Raw genomic sequence first — 15,975 nt, 5'->3', positions numbered from 1 at the left:
CAGCTGTGTTCTTAACGCACTTCTCTTTGTGCCTTTTGATACGTAGAACAGATCCACGACTCTTGTCCCAACCAAACCCCACGACAAAAAAGCTCGGATAAGGAAGAGACATTTAGATTTACGCACAGAAATTGATTCTTCAATCTGTGTAATGACATATGTTAGAAACTCTGTTCGGAAGAAAGGAAAGCCCTTGCTAATACGACATTTCTAACAGAGCCCTCACTGCAGGGGTTCACTATTTCAAAAACAATGAGGTTGATTATGCATTTTTATACAGATTTCTCACTGTTTTCAACTGAGTGACTTCAACTAAGCCATTCTGGATTTACAGCAGCATGAGCTCAGGATCTGGCCCCACGTCTTTTTAAAACTTCATCCACTGCATGATGAATAAGGGCCAGATCCTGCAAATGCTTACTACCTGTATCAGTACTCTGAGTATTTTAATACACTTGCTTCCTTTAAGGTGCGATCGCAAAACTGAATCATTACAGTGCAGTATTTTAGGAGTATGGACCTGTCTTTTGGGATCCAAGCATGCCTTGACTGTACGTAATCCTTTAATAGTATTTCTTTCAATAGTAATTTCTCTACTGGTTTTCACAGAATCATGTGATAGATTGCTGTTGTGAAGTGGTGTAATTCTACTTACACTGTCCAAAAATCAAGCTCCATATCATAGCTATGCTTCTGTGCTCAAAGCCAACACGACAGAGAAGGGGCCCTTTTTTTAAAAAAAGTGTCAAAAGAGATAAGGAAGACGTTTGGGGCTATACATTGTCCTGCGTACTTTATGTTGGCATTACTATAAGCAAAACAATAGGGCTCATTCCAGAAAGGAAAAGCAGCTCCAGTTGTACTACTTACATTAGCTTCTTCCTCACGTGAAAGAAGCCACATCAGAAACTAATCACCTTCCCTTCCTAAGTTCACTAACCGGCTTCAAGCAGAAAACATTCCCCTGCTTTCCAAGTGCCTAAACCAAGGCCAGCACAATGCCGAGTGCAGTTGTAACTACCAGCTGGCGAACTGACGGCATATACGGGACACATAATCCAAGCAAATGCGACTCCTCGGTAGTAGCCTCTTCCACCAGCTACAGTGCAGGAATGCTCATCCTTGTTTACTACACATGCATGCACACAGACCGTTATCAGTATTCAGCACTAGTAGTCATGCTTTCTCCACCGAAGGGGAAAGACCAGCAAAAAAATACTTGGTCCTTCTGAAGCGCTGGATCGGTATCAGGTGCCACTCACCAAAAAAAAAAGGCAACCCACACGCGCGTGCGATACGCGTCGCAAATGTCAAACATATGTACGGCATCTGTATCTCTGCGAACCCACATGCATCATGCGCAACGTAACGCGTCCCCTCGCCCCTTACATCAGGGAGGGCAGGAAAATCCCCGCTCCTTCCTGGGAGCTGGGATTTTCCTTCCAGGGTCGATGGGCTTTTTGACGGATGCCGGTGACTTCAGGCAAGCAGAAGGAATGCTTCCCCCTGCCTGGGCTACACCGTGCTCGTGTTTGCTCCAAGACTTATGTATTTATGTCAGGCGATGAGGGCACGATGCTGTGCGAGCGGGCAGCCCGGGTGGGCTCAGGCGGGCCACGGACACTTGCCCCTGAAAGAGAAGCGGTCAGCGGGGAGGCAGGATGGGAGGCAGGGGCACCCCGGCTGCTCTGCTCCTCGCGCTCTGCCTGCCCTCCCGGGGAAGGGGCGCACGGAGGGAAGGAGCGGGGATCCCCCACCCAGCCACCCACACGCCGCGGGGGGGCACAGCCCCGCTCCCCCTCGCCCCCGGGCCCCCCACTCACTCCGGTCTCCTGCTCAGGATGCCCTTCCCGATGGCCGGCGGGGTCTTGTGGTGGAGCAGGGCGCTGCAGCACCCCTTCTCCCTGCCCTCCTTCTCCGCGGGGGGCTGCGCGGGGGGGTGCTGGTGCCCGGCCGCCCGGCCGCCCCCGGGGCCGCCCCCCGCCGCCGGTTTCCCCGCGGGCGGCTGCTGCTGCTGCGGCGGAGCCGGGAGCTGTTGGTGGTGCTGGAGCGGCTCGGGCCGGCCCGGCGGAGGCGGCGGGGAAGGCGGCGAAGGCGGCGGCGGCCCCGGGGGGTGCTCGGGCGGCGGTCCCGGGGGGGGCGCGGCGGCGGCGGGGGGCTCGCCGGGGGCCGGCTGCTGGCCGCGCAGGCTGCGGTTCTCGGTGCTCAGCTCGTCCAGCCGCCGCTCCAGCTCGTCGATGCGCTGCCGCTGGGTGTGGATGAGGCTCTGCTGGTTCTGCACGATGGCGGTGAGCTCCTTCAGGTACAGCACGGCGCGCACCGGGTTCTCCAGCAGGCTCTCCATGCCCCCGCGCGGACCCGCCGGGCCCCCTCCGCCCGGCCGCCGGCCAGAGCGGCGCCTCGCTGCGGGGAGGCGGCCCGCACGCACCCGCCGGAGCGCGCGCGCGCACGCACCCGCCGGAGCGCGCTCGCCCGCCCGCCCGCCCGCGCGGGCACGCGCCCGGCCAACGGCCGCCCGGTGGCGCCGCGGGGGGGGCGAGGCGGCCGTTGGTGGGGGGGGGGGGTGGGGGGGGGGTGGGGGGGGCGCCGCCGCCGAGAGCCCGCCCCGGCCCCGCCGCGCAGGCGCCGGGGGACGGAGGGGGGCGGGCGGGTGCTGAGGGGGTCCCGGCCCCGAGGGGGGGGCGGCTGAGGGGGGGACACCGAGCGGTGCCCCTGTCCCTGTCAGCGCCGTGCTGAGGGGAGGCAGCGCCTGACGGGAGCCCCCCGCCAGCCCGCCGCGGTCTGCTGGCCTCCCTCGGTGGCATTTCCGCGTGGTGCCTTTTTTTTTTTAATTCCCATCATGACTTAGTGGTTTCTTTTATTATTTTTTTTTTTTTTTTTTTTTTTGGTTACACTTAACCAAACTGGAATAATTGGAGGTGTTTTTGGCTGCCCTGTCGGTAGCGGTCCTGTTTTTCACGCTACCTTGTTAGCACGCAGGAGGGAAGGAGTTACCGAGGAAAATGGATGTCAGAGGAACCTGCCGCATCCCCGCGAGTTCGCCGCTCCTCTGAATCTTTGGTCTCCTTTGGCTTCTTGAGAAGAAAACGGGACAAAGTGCGGAGCTCCGCTTGGGCGTGTGGGGCAGAGAGAAGACAGGCAGGGCCCCCACTATTCATTTCTTTGCAGATGATGTCCGTTTCTCAAGAAATGCTGTCCCTTGCCCTTCCTCATGCACACCTATGAGTTCACAAACTTACAAACTTGGGTCTGAGGAAACAATCTGTGTGCTTTCTGTCATATTCATTACTAGGTAGCCTAGGTAAAGGCAGCCCGCTTATTTACAGGGACTCCGGTGTAGATCCGTGAAGAATTTTGATGATCTCTGTGGAGGGTGACAGAGCAGCAACCTTGTCAGTCACCGTGGCTCCGAAGGTCCAGGAGGAGTAGCAAGCAGTCAGACCTGATTTTAGGCAAGCACATCAGTAGATTTGACTGAGCATCCAAAAGTTGCAGGTCCACAGAATGAAAAGCAACTATTCTTAAATAGATCGTTTTGAGGGTAGAACTACTTTCATTTTGCCTTTTCAGATCCGCAAAAACTGCACCGTAGCAAGGAGCTCCTGAAGTGAGGAACCAAGAAATGGGAAGGAGAATCTCAGCCTCAGATGAGCGGAAAGGTGTATTTCCAGTCCTTTCTGTTCACAGATAGCCTTGGGAATGTAAACTGATGCAAACAGGATCACCAGGATTAGAAACCGTTCACAGATTACTTCTAAAAAAGAACTGCTATTCACAGTTCTCTTGCAAGCTCTTAGAGATGGCTTTGGGGGATCGTGAAACACTGCAGTATGTCCCCTGCGTGTCTGGGGAAGACCCCAGAGTGAACTCTAAGAGCACTCAAATCCCCCACACTTATGATTTTAATGGAAATATTTAAGAGAGACCTTTCTCCACCTCACTGCCTGGTGTGCCATTACTGTCTTGTGAGGGGGGGTCCACTGAACAGGAACTAGCGTTGCATAGCAAGGTGAGAGATTGTTTTAGGGGAATGTGAAAAAAGGCACACGCAGAAACACAGGGGAGATGAAAGCACCTAAGATATTTTGGGGTAAGAGTAGAAATGATCATTTAGGAAACTGTGCTGGTATGCTGCCTGCTTTTAAGAGACACTGCTGAGCAGCATCAGTTCAGTCCTGTCTCACAGGAATGGAGTCCAGGGAAACCAGAGGAAATCATGTACTTTTGGCATGGAAAAGAATTCTGGGAAAGAACATGGGGTAGCTGTGGGTACGTTGGTGTACGTACATACACACACACACAAAGATAAGAGAGCTCCCTTGTCCTCATTAGGAGAGACTTCAGGCAGGGATTGTTTCTCTTGCAGAACGGAACAGGCTGTTTCAACACTTAGGGGCTAGCTCTTTGCACAGTTCTATCTTCGTGTTGGACATAATGTTCCTTTTCTGCCCACCTGGATAACAGCAACGATGAAATAAGGGCCATAGACATTGTGCTGGCCTATCCATATACAGTAAGACAGGTTGTGGTACGTATTCTTAAGGTAATAGTAACTAAAAAGTGTCCTGGTGTGGAAGACCAGGGATGGGACAATACAGCTTGGAAGTCCTGTGTCATGATGCTTGAATGCTCATCAGGCAACGTGAATTTTACTGTCTGGAATGGACTTGATATATTTATTTGCTTTTTTTGCAGTCTTTATTTGCTTGACCAGCCTCATTAGCCCAGTTTCTACTCATAATTTTTTGTCATAAATAAAACAGACAAGGACCTACAGCCATAGATTGGTAAGTTAAAAATGAATGAGCTAGGAGAATCAGACAGAAACCAGTTTTCTGTGTGGGTCTGGGGACTGGCAGACAAAAATGGTAAGACCAGCCCTGACCTTCCAGGTTTCCACAGAGAGCATGTGCCAAAGGAAAATGCAGCACAATGCTTTTGTGCCTAACATAAAAGACTATGCAGGGATCTACTTACAAAATTTCAAGAGGTAATAGAGTTGCATAATCCTTCGTAACAAGAAAATTCAATGAAGAGAGGGTATTCATTCAAGAGGAATCTGCAAGGATATCAGAAGAAATTGAATGTCTTCTTTTGCTCGGTAAGCAAGAATCCTGCATAGCTAGGAAACGCCTCCTCTTTTATCCAGCCATCATTGTGTCCCTTTGATTACGCTGCCACTGTACCTAGTATATATCATTTGCAAAGCTCTGCACATTAGTGAAGTAAGCTTTACCGTTCCGTTGAAGGTGAATGCTAGGATTGCAGCCATCAGAAATAGGGAAATGGGGTCACAGAGTGATTCAATGACTTGTCCAAGGCCACACAGGAAGCTGGGCAGGGGACGGGGTGGGTGATCTCTGATTTCGAGCATCTTTAGCATTTAGCCCAATCTTCAGGTCATTAAATGCTGCTGCTTCTCCATTTAGGAGAGATGATATCTAGAGGAAAACAATGGTGAAGATGATGAAAGTATGAATTCTGTTAAAATTATTTTCGCTATAGATAATTTGTTGGTATTGTGTTTTTCAAAGTCCTGATTCTTTTCAGTCCATTCCAGAAAAAAAAAATAATGAATAATAATGGATTAATTATGTTATTATGGAATAAAGTGCTTCCCTTATCCACTTAGCGAGGTGCTCGGGCATTGCACAGAGAATTACAATTAAAGTGCAGCAATAGTAATTAAAATAAGCATGCATTATATAAACAAAGCAAAATGCAAATGAATCAAGCCCTAGGATTTCATGGAAAGGTCTAATATTACAGGATTGAATTTTATATTTATTTAGATATTTACTTCAGTCAGAGTAGGGTGAATCCATAAATTAGTATATTAATAAGCATACATGACACAGAAGGTAGTAACATCTTCAGGTCGTTCATCTGCAGAAAAAAAAAATACTGCAGAGCGTTCTTGTAACTTTTTCTGAGAGGTTCTAATCCCTCTTCAATTTACAACAGCTCACAATTTGCAAGCAAATTGTTCCAGCCTTCTGACCAGTAGGAACTTCATGTATTTTTCCATTTGAAATTCTGTTCAAGGCATTTCCTTCCTCACAATTACATCTTCTCCTGGACAGGAGCTTCTCACAAGAAACCCAGGCAGTCTTCTCTCCATTTCTTGCATTGATCTCGTTCTCCAGCACGTACCTGGTTCAGGGCTTGCAAGGTAATGACTTTCTACTAGTAGTTCAGTATCCAAAGTACTACCAGTCAGAGATGCAGGGCACACAGTTTAGGTTCCCAGCTATGGTTTTGTGGTCTTATTATCATAATTTTATGATAGATTTGTGTTTTTTTTGTTTTGTTTCCTTTTGTTCTGTTTTCGTTGTTTGGTTGGTTTTTATACATACTTTTATAAGACATGTATTACTATTGTCTCACTTTTAGGAGAAGGATAATTTTGTACAAGGACACCTGAATACAACATAGATTATTGGTGTTCAAGGTCAAGTCCTTAGAGCTCAAGGAATGGCAGATTTAATGTTGGCCAACCCACCTTAGTTAAGCTAACATGTTCTCCCCTACTTCCTGTTGACCTTAAAGAAACTGTGGCAGAATTTTGAGTGAAATCACTACACCCAGTGTTGTTTTCCACTGTGTCCGTTCTCATCCAGTTCTTAAGAGGGATAAGAAGAACATATGGAAGCATAACACATATAGTCTTTAAAAAAATGAATTAAAGAGGGCAGGGCAGGGCAGGGCAGGGCAGGGCAGGGCAGGGCAGGGCAGGGCAGGGCAGGGAAGGGAAGGGAAGGGAAGGGAAGGGAAGGGAAGGGAAGGGAATGATCACAGTCTTGTGTTGACACCTGTCCTTTCTTCTTTCTGGGGGAAGATGGGTCTTTTCCACCCCCACCTGGAAGTTAGCAGCTGCTTGAGTAGACATTCTCAAAACTACTTGCAAACAGCCTACAGACCAAAAATTTTCTGAAGGAATTAGATGAATAATTTCAAAATAGAGGATAGAATCAAGACAATCACAATGTACTCATGCATAATTCATGTATGGGAAAAAAAATCTGCATCTCCTAAATGCTTCTTTCACTCAGGCTTCTTTCACTTAAGGCCTCATCCAAAACTATTCAGATCAATGAGAGATGTTTCACCATCCTGAGTCTATGCCAAGTCAGTATCTGCTTACACCTGTTAAATAGATGGGTAAACTGAAGCTAAGACCAAGTAAAGTGTGTTGCCCACGATCACATAGGACGCCGCTGTGGGGCTGTAATCAGAAAGCACAGAGTCAAGAGCAGTGCTCCCTCTACTTCAGATGAGGATTGACTCAAGGCAGGAGGAGCCCTCTGGCATCCTGGTTTTGCTTCTGCACCTAAAGGCGAGGCGGTATAGTCTGCACTCTACACTACCCACGTTCTGTAACCTGAAATCTGTAACAAGTGAACTGTCTCTCTCATGTTATGGCTGTCGAATTGTTAATTCACACAGGTATCAAAAAATCAGAAGCAAAGGGAAAATATCTTGTTCTATAAATCAAACATAAAGAGCCGAGGTGTGATAAGGAGAAGTACTTCAGTTTCTTTCTTTGCTTCTTTTTTTTTTTTTCTCTTCAGTGGAGTACAGCTAAGCTGACATATAAATATTTTAAAACAGCTGCTCATCAAGAAAAAGGTACAAATTCAGTATTGTAGCCTTAGCTGAGACGTGTAGTTTTGACACATTTTAAAATCTTGAGTGTACCTGAAATGTGCTATTGCAACCTTGCATTATTTACTGCAACTTAAAAGGAATCAAAGTCCCTCTTTGGAGTGCATTTTCCTTTTTAATGTTGCTGAATGTTACATTATGTCCTGTCTTTTTCATGAAGTGAAGCTTTGCCCACTTAATTGATTAATTTTAGAGAGCAAAAGCTATGCGGAGACATTTATTCAGTGTCAGTCAGGTTTTTGTTTGAACTGACAGTTGTTGAGTCTTTTGTAAATACTGCAGTAAAGTGAAAAAGGTGGAATATGAGCATGATTCTCCAAATCTTATCTGACTAGTCCCGCTGAATTAAACAGGGATTTTCAGATGAGACAAGTTTGTGTGATCTGACCTTGCATAATATACACAGGGAAAAAAAAATGAAAAAAAAGAATGGAAAAATGTTAAGTCTAAACTCATACTCCAAGTAGAAGATTTTTCTGCAGTGGCAGAGATCAAATATAGTCAAGAAAATCAAGAAATAAATAAAAAAAAAATCCATGAACAGAATAAATTTCAGTTAAGGCTACAATATACCATTTTTCTGATGAGCAGCTGTTTAATAAATTTATATGTCAGCTTAGCTGTACTCCACTGAAGAGAAAAAAAAATGTAATGAAAGAAACCGAAGTATTCATCCTTACCACATCTCAGCATTTTATGTTCGGTTTCTAGAACAAGGTATTTTCCCTTTGCTTCTGATTCTGTGATACCTGTGTGAATTAACAATTTGACAGCCATAACATGAGAGAGAAAGTTCACTTTGTTGCAGATTTCAGGTTACAGAACGTAGGTAAGAGTGCAGACTATACCGCCTGGCCTTTAGGTGCAGAAGCAAAACCAGGATGCCAGAGGGCTCCTCCTGCCTTGAGTCAATCCTCATCTGAAGTAGAGGGAGCACTGCTCTTGACTCTGCTCTCTGATTTCAGCCCCACAGCGGCGTCCTGTTTCACCTTGGAAGAGTGGCTTGTTTGGTCTGTACTCCTGTTGCGTAACGGGTAAGCAGATGCTGACTTTTCAGGGAAATTAAGGCCAGGACAAATCAATAAAGCATCTGGCCTGACATGCTACATACCATATAATCCCATGCAGCCATTGAAACTGGAACTTGAGTTTATGAGCAATCTATCTCCACAAATGCCTCTGGTGCAAATATGAAGGTAGTAAAAAATAGAGAACTTGTCTCATTCCTTGATAGTGTGTCCCAGTAGTTAATCCCTGTCAGTGTTGACAAGTTGGAATATTTTTCTCATTTGAATCTATGCTTTTTACTTTCCTGCTGTGAGTATTTACGCCATTCTCCTCTAGGATAAAGAGCTCTCTAGTCCTAAAGCTTTTCTCTCCTTGAAGGTGACTGATCAGATCACCTGATGATATTATTTTTAGCAAGCTAAACAGACTGAACTCTTCAAATGATACCATTTTTTAAAAGTTAAGTAATTCTTTTGGATTTTGAGGTAATTCTTCATATTTGCTGATGCACAGTATGGTCCACCTAGAGGCAGGCCAAATGTTTGCTGAAGAGATCTCTGCTCAGATGTGTTCCTGACTTTTGCTGCTCATTATTTATGAGGTCAGGCTTCTGCTCAGGTTAACCTTGGCCTTCAAATTTGTTTATCAATAGGGTCGCTTGTGCTCAGACATGCTGACTTGTGATAAATATTTCTGTGGGGTATTTTAGTGTCTAAAAGAATTTTAAGGAGCAAATGAAGAGGCAAAAGGGAGAACCTGTGACTCTAAACCAAAAGAACTTGTTTCTGACTCTTCTTTCAGGAACATGGTGGAATTGCTTCAGACAGCTACCACCATCCACGCTCCTGCAACTGACTCTGTACAGCCAGGCCTCTGACTGCACAGCCTCTGGCAAAGGACACAAGGGACCACTCTGCTTTGGGGGGCCCAGCTGCAGAAGGCAGGAGGTGGGTCAGATAATGGTAGAACACAGCTCTAGCTTTTGTGTAGTGTGCATTAGCTTAACACAAGGAAGGTGTGATGATTACACACAGGCTCTGGGTGCATGCTACTTTGTCTTGTGAATTTCTTCACAAGTGATGGGATTCTGGCAGTGGTTGAAGTGAATCTACTAGCAAAACAAGCTGCTATAACCTTACAATATTTTAATTCGGCCAGAGATAAATTCCCCGCTGATTTGCTGGTTACTACATTTGCCCATTTCCCCATGTAAAAGCATCCTATCAGACCTTTTCAGAGAGTGGGCATAAGTATTTTCTCAAACAACACTACACTCATTTTTAAAGGATGGAAGAAAAGAAAAACGGGAAAACAAAAGCTCACAGCAGCTCTGCTCCTTATTTCTGTCCCATGCGGAGATGACAGTTGAGTTACTTCTTCGCCCTGCGGCACTCTCTGCAGCACTAACCTTGGGAAGGTGCAGAAAGAAACGGCAAAGGATAAGGAGTTCTATCTCTGGAGGCAGAGAGGGAGGGCTTAGGAGCTGAAACCAGTAACAGAGGTTGGGGATGGTGGGGAAAGAAAATTGATGTGAATTGGGAAACATGAAAAATAGGGAAACATGCAGAATTGATAGGGTGAGGGATGAATAGTCTGTTAGTCATTGGGGTGAGCAGAACTGAGGCCGGCGGCAGGCTGATGTTTGGTCTGCGGGGCAAGACTGCTGTAGAAGCTGTGAAAGAGAAGTGAGTGTTCAGAAGCAGGCAGAAAGGTGGGAGGACAGGAGGTTTCTGAAGTGTTTCTCAGCAAACTGGAGAGATTGGCTGAATGTTTGTTATAAAGACATGCTGAGTGTGGTTGAAAGGAAGACTCAAAAGAGTTAATAGTTAGGTTGAAATCCACTGTGTAAGACTTTAAGAACATATAAATTAACAGTCAAAAGCAGATACCTAGGAAAGAGAATTACAGTGGGAGCAGCACAAAATGATACTTTCCCCAAATATGCTTCCAAACAGAATTCCTGAGCCAGAGGTGATACCCGTGCATTAAAAAGCCCCTCAGTACATTTCTACCAGCTTGGCTGGTCTCCCCTTGAGCCTGTCTGAATTTTTAGCACCCACATCACCCTGTAGCAGGGAGTCTCAGAGTTTTGCTCCAGTTGTACTTACCTGGCACACTTTCCGTGCAGAACTGAGGAACGACGGCAGGATCACATACCTGAATGAGGGATCAAGGCCACATGTGCAAACAGGATCCTCTCTCCAAAGATATCACAGCACAGGAGCCTTTAGGTACCTGGGCCTGGGTCAAAAGACAAAACTAGTCCTTCCATTGACTCTGTCTTAGTTTCAGGTCTGTATCCCAAAGTAGCCAGCGTCATTTGCTGATGTCTTAAGTTACGTTTTGTTTAAAAGCTTCCCATCTGTTTAGGTTTGTACTCTGTTTCATACACATTTAAATTACTGCTGGATGGATGTGGTACAGTGATGATTTTGGAAACATTCTCATTGTTTTTTAATTTCCTACGTGCTGCGTTTTTTTTACAGAGATCAGCACAAAAAGGCAAAACACAACCAACTGTGACAGAATATATAAAACAGCATGAGCTGCCTACAGATAAATGAAAACAGTCCAAAATAATAGAGACCAATGTGAATCATGACCAATAAGCCTATTTGTAATAATAAACATGTCATCTCTGTCAGATAAACACATCACAAATATTTATTAAGATAACAAACTGATTATTAATAGACAGGCATCCCAAATTCAGATCATGTCTTTCAGTCCTAGTACATATGAATTAGCAGCCAAATCTCCCCAAATAAATCCAGCACTCTCGTGCAGGTCATCACACCTAACAGGTTTTAAAGAGAGAGAGAGAGAGAGAATAGAAAGAAGGAGAGAACAGACGGGCATATTTTCCCCTTCTACCAGTATGACATAGTTTAGAGGGATCAGGCTGCATTAGTGCTACTAAAGATGATAGAAATATGATGATCATAAGAAAAAACTGGAGGCAGGGGTGAGAGAGAGGCTTCCCCTGGTAGCTGAAACTCTGACCCCAATCCTGTAAACTGCTCCAGACAAGTAGGCACATGAGACATCATTTTGAAATCAGTGGGTTCAGGCCACACACAGAAGTCTGTCTAACTGGAGCAGCTGCCTGCAGTTGTGTACTTTTATCAGTCTTTCAGATGCAGGTACATTCTGTTGATACTCCATGAGCTTTGCTCTCTTGAGAAAAAAAAATGGGACATAGTATTCTTTGACCCTGGTGGTTGCAGAGTGAAGCCAGTCAGGTTAAAAAGTGAGATTGAGTCAGTTTTCAGGAGGAGCTAAATAAAACGTTTCTTATTGCAAACCTGGCACTAATGCATCATGCAAGTGATGGATATATAGTCCCAAGCTTTTGGAAATGGAGAGGCTGAAGCTGTAGCAGCAGCAGGAATTCTTCCATAATGTACATTCTGTGTTTCACAGCGTAGATTTTAGGACATAAGCAGTATTATACCGAGCTGAATAGAACAGGCATAGGAAAAAACAACAACAACAACAACAACAACAAAAAACCGCCTGTGACTGAAACAATGTTGTTTGGGGCATTAATTTGTTGTATTTCCATCCCTTCTGTGCAGGCAATGGTGCACACTCAAGGCCAAGCAGCCTGGTTATATTCAGAGAGACCGTAACACTCCCAGCGTGACAGTCTGCCTGTCCTGGCTGGGGCTCCAAAGAGGAGTAGGAGCAAAAACTACCTCCTCATTGCTCGTGCAGGCTTAGCTAAACCCAAGGAGTTACTGTGATGGGAAATCACGTGGAGATGATATTCTGGCAACTGCTGGCATTTTTAGCACTGTGCTAATTAACCCTCTTCATCCTTGCTGGCACTTCAGTGGTGTCACTGCTGCTTCAGCCGAACTGGTAGCTAGCTCTGACTGGAACTTGTCCCTGCTTGAACAGCGATGCTGCAGCCATCAGACCGTTCATTCAGTGGGCTCCTGGAAAGTGCAAATGCTCTTTTATGGGAAATGTAGAGCTAAAGGCAACAGTTCGCTACAGGACAGTAAAGCCAGAGAGTAAAGCTCTCATTGACTTTAGTGGGAGCCAAGCTCTCGCCCTGTGTGATGTCTGCATTGCTTTTCTAGTGGCTCTGAAGTAGCAGTGAGTCAATATGGAGCAATGTGCCACAGTTTGCATGGCTATCAGGGATAATATCCCAAATAAAATCAGGAGCTGTCAACTGTAAATACTACTCAGCACAATAAGAGAGAAGGAGCTGCCCCTATTCCCTGCTGGAGCCAACGCCATAGCTGCCAGGTCAGTCTGAATTTTAAGGAGTATTCTTGTAGCTGTTCTATATTTTTATTTGCTTTCTGATAAGTTCTCCTTGCTCATTTCAAGCTACCCAAACAAATTCCTCCTCTTCTTTTGTGTTTATCCATTTGCATCCTTTCAGATATTCTTTCCTACTCACAGCTGTTTGTTGTTTTTTTTTGTTTGTTCGTTTGTTTGTTTTTGAAGGTCCTGAGTCCTTTGACTCTTTTCCTTACAGGCCAACTTCTTGCTCCTAATGCTGTTTGACTTGACCTGTGCCAGCTATCTCTGCGCTTAGCCTACTTCCCTGCCTGCTGGAAAGGTCAAGGCTGGAAGACCCCCTCCCCGTTCACCACCACATCCATCACCACCTGCTTTTAAAGGCAGGACTACCCCAAGGCTTTTGCAGGCAGAGGAGACCTGTGCGGTCTCGGCAGTCAGAGCAGGATGCAGCTTGTCACTGCAATTCCAGCACAGCTTCCCTGCCTGGCAGCAAAATACTCTGACAAAAATGGATAGAGAGGGCTGCCTGAACAACCTCATTGGATTTTTGGGCTCAGCCTTGATTCTCGGCATTGAACAGGATATATTCATGATCAGTATGGATTTGAGATCATGTCTTTGTTTTTGATTGAAACTCAGCCTGAACTGAGAGGCTTGGAGCTTGGCTGGGGTCCTATCTTCCTTCCTGCTGAAAATTCTTTGTTCCTGGCTCATTTGAGTGGATGTGCTCACCCACTACAGAAGGTCATGTTGAAACTGATGTAGTTAATTGTTTGTCATAAATTGTTAATTTGCCAAAATAAGCATTCAGTCAATGCAAAATTATTTGTGAATTTTAAATGCACTCACTGAACATTATGGACATTTAAAACAATGAGGACGACATAGGAATGCCAAAATACTTTTCTTTTCTTTTTTCCCAACAAAGCGTTTGGAGATCCCAATTTCACAGATGAAGTCCTAAGGCTGGTAGGAAGAGAGGGGAGAGTCCTGCACCATCACCCAGCTACAGCCCTTCTGTTTCAGCAGTTCCTGATCAGGATGCTGGGATGGACCACAACAGAACCGTGTCACATGCCACAGAGGTGGCACAGATGTAGTGTAGTCCACAGTGTAGGACACAAATGTAGTCCATTTCTCAAGGAAGAAGCATTAGCACCGGAGCATAAACCCCTTTCACGGGCTCCAGTCTGTATGAAACTCTCCGGACTTGTGAGTTTTGAGGGTGTATTTTTTGCTAAGCCTTCTGTCTTCTCCCGAGAGCAGGGAATAATTAAATACAAGGGCTAGTTATTTATTGGTGCTTAATTTTTTTTTTTTTTTAAAAAAATGAGCTACACAGTTTAGCTAACACATAGAAGTACTGTAAGAAATATTTATTAAATAAATACACTGATTTTTTATGAAACAATGACAAGATTCTCTCTGTTAAAATTAATGCTGTGTAGCATACAACATTATTTTGGCTTGTTGACATATCCCTAAAAGGGGGGAGCCAGGGGGAATTAAAGGCTGAAGTGAGAAACACATATCCTACTGATTTGTGAATGAGCAGGAAGGTTATACATGTAGCTCTTTAAAACAGAACTAAGTAAGGACCCGATGTTATAATACAGATACAAAATAAATTCATGTTTCTAGAGAAGAATCTTATGAAATTAACATGGCACCTTGGCATACAGTTATTGCAATGCTGTTAATGTAGGACTACCAGGAAATTTGGCCTGCAGCATAAAGGAATTGTAATAGCCTAATACGGTAGGCTTTGAAATGAAATAACTTCATGTGAATACTTAAGAGCAATAGAAAGTATCTGAAAGGTTGAAATGCAAGAGTAATAACACCACTGGAAATGTTTAATATGTATTTCACTTCTCATTCAGAAATAATGTATTTCACATAAGAATTCCAAGTTTTCACTAGATCTCCAGTTGGGTAGAAATTGGAAAATCTCTGAAGAAGGTGATGCCTAAGTTCTACTGTGATTATAGTCCTTTGCTTTGATTACACATATCTGGAAAACAGTGGCAGAATTATTGTTGGTCCCAAATAAACAGACAACTAACAATTTACCCTAAAGCTGTGTTTGTTTATTTTTGATTTACCAAATGCACTGATAAGTTTGTTTTGGGGTTGACTTGGGGTAAAGCCAGACTTTAATTTTTAGGTTCAACAACTGCATCAAATAAACAATTATTCACACAACCCAGCCATTTGAACACCCACTTAAATTCTTAAATAGGAGCTTGCCACTGCGAGCAAAGAGTTTGGATGAACTTCTTCTCACAGAGGTGAGTCTTATTCCCACAGATTATTGATTTCTTTTATTTAGTTTTTATATTTGAAAAGATGAAAAATTGTTTCCAGTTTGAAACTAACTCTGCAGGAACAAGCTTTTATTAAAGGAATTTTTTTAGTGCTTTTTTTTTTACCACATATTACTTCATTTTCTGAAATATGCTTCTGGGAGGCAATGTCAAAAGTACAATTAAATGATGCAGGACTGAGCTCTAAATGGTGGTGACAATAATTAAAATGAATTATTTCATCAAAGCTTCTTTTTTTTGGCTTTTGCTTCCCCCCTCTCTCCCCCTATTCTGTTTGGAACAAAAACAGACCATCCTATAATGTCCTGCTGTCACTATTTCAACAAACATTTGTCAGTAGACTCTTAATATATACTAATATTTTGAGTAGGCTTTTAATGTAACATCTTTCTCTCTCTCCAGATATATTTAACTATAATCTTTAATGTAGGGTCTTGCATCTCTTTTCATGCTTCTCTTTTTTATTAACTTTCCAGATATATTCAGAAATCCCCTAATTTGCATCCAACAATGACTTATGTCTTGAAGCATTAAAATGTACATTTAAAAACATTGGAGCTAATGCAGGAAACTGATAAAATGCTATTAAAAGTTCCTGGTTTAAATATACGTGATTTGAAAAATATGAATTTTTAAAAGAGCTATTTAAAAAGAGGAAGAAATGTTCTTGAAAATTCCATTCCATTTTTTTTTCCTTTAGGAATTGAAAGTCCAG

At 44.3% G+C, this 15,975-nt stretch overlaps 1 protein-coding gene and 1 long non-coding RNA gene across 11 annotated transcripts in view; one reads left to right on the top strand and one right to left on the bottom strand.

Annotated features, from left to right (window-relative positions):
- Positions 1-2,454, bottom strand: part of IQSEC3 (IQ motif and Sec7 domain ArfGEF 3) — a 103,051-nt gene extending 100,597 nt beyond the window's left edge. For all 4 annotated transcript variants that reach the window (XM_048058953.2, XM_048058980.2, XM_048058971.2 and 1 more), the window contains exon 1: positions 1,824-2,454. In XM_048058953.2, the coding sequence (XP_047914910.2) occupies positions 1,824-2,344 (521 nt within the window). In that variant the 5' untranslated portion in view covers positions 2,345-2,454. The remainder of the gene's footprint in view (positions 1-1,823) is intronic.
- Positions 2,455-2,614: 160 nt separating this feature from the next.
- Positions 2,615-14,982, top strand: LOC106030951 (uncharacterized). 7 transcript variants are annotated; one of them, XR_010832085.1, is made up of 6 exons: positions 2,615-3,452; positions 3,571-3,659; positions 4,367-6,172; positions 9,475-9,620; positions 12,252-12,933; positions 13,169-14,982. It is a non-coding gene; the product is annotated as an uncharacterized lncRNA (long non-coding RNA). The 7 variants fall into 7 exon arrangements; XR_010832086.1 differs by having other exon boundaries at positions 2,616-4,528; positions 4,696-4,787; positions 4,893-6,172; XR_010832084.1 differs by having other exon boundaries at positions 2,616-4,528; positions 4,696-6,172.
- Positions 14,983-15,975: the final 993 nt, after the last annotated feature.

This window comes from Anser cygnoides, chromosome 1, assembly GCF_040182565.1.
Source record: "Anser cygnoides isolate HZ-2024a breed goose chromosome 1, Taihu_goose_T2T_genome, whole genome shotgun sequence".
In the NCBI taxonomy this organism is placed as follows: domain Eukaryota; kingdom Metazoa; phylum Chordata; class Aves; order Anseriformes; family Anatidae; genus Anser; species Anser cygnoides.
Note: the sequence above shows the minus strand (reverse complement) of the source record. Positions and strands in the feature narration are given on the sequence as shown.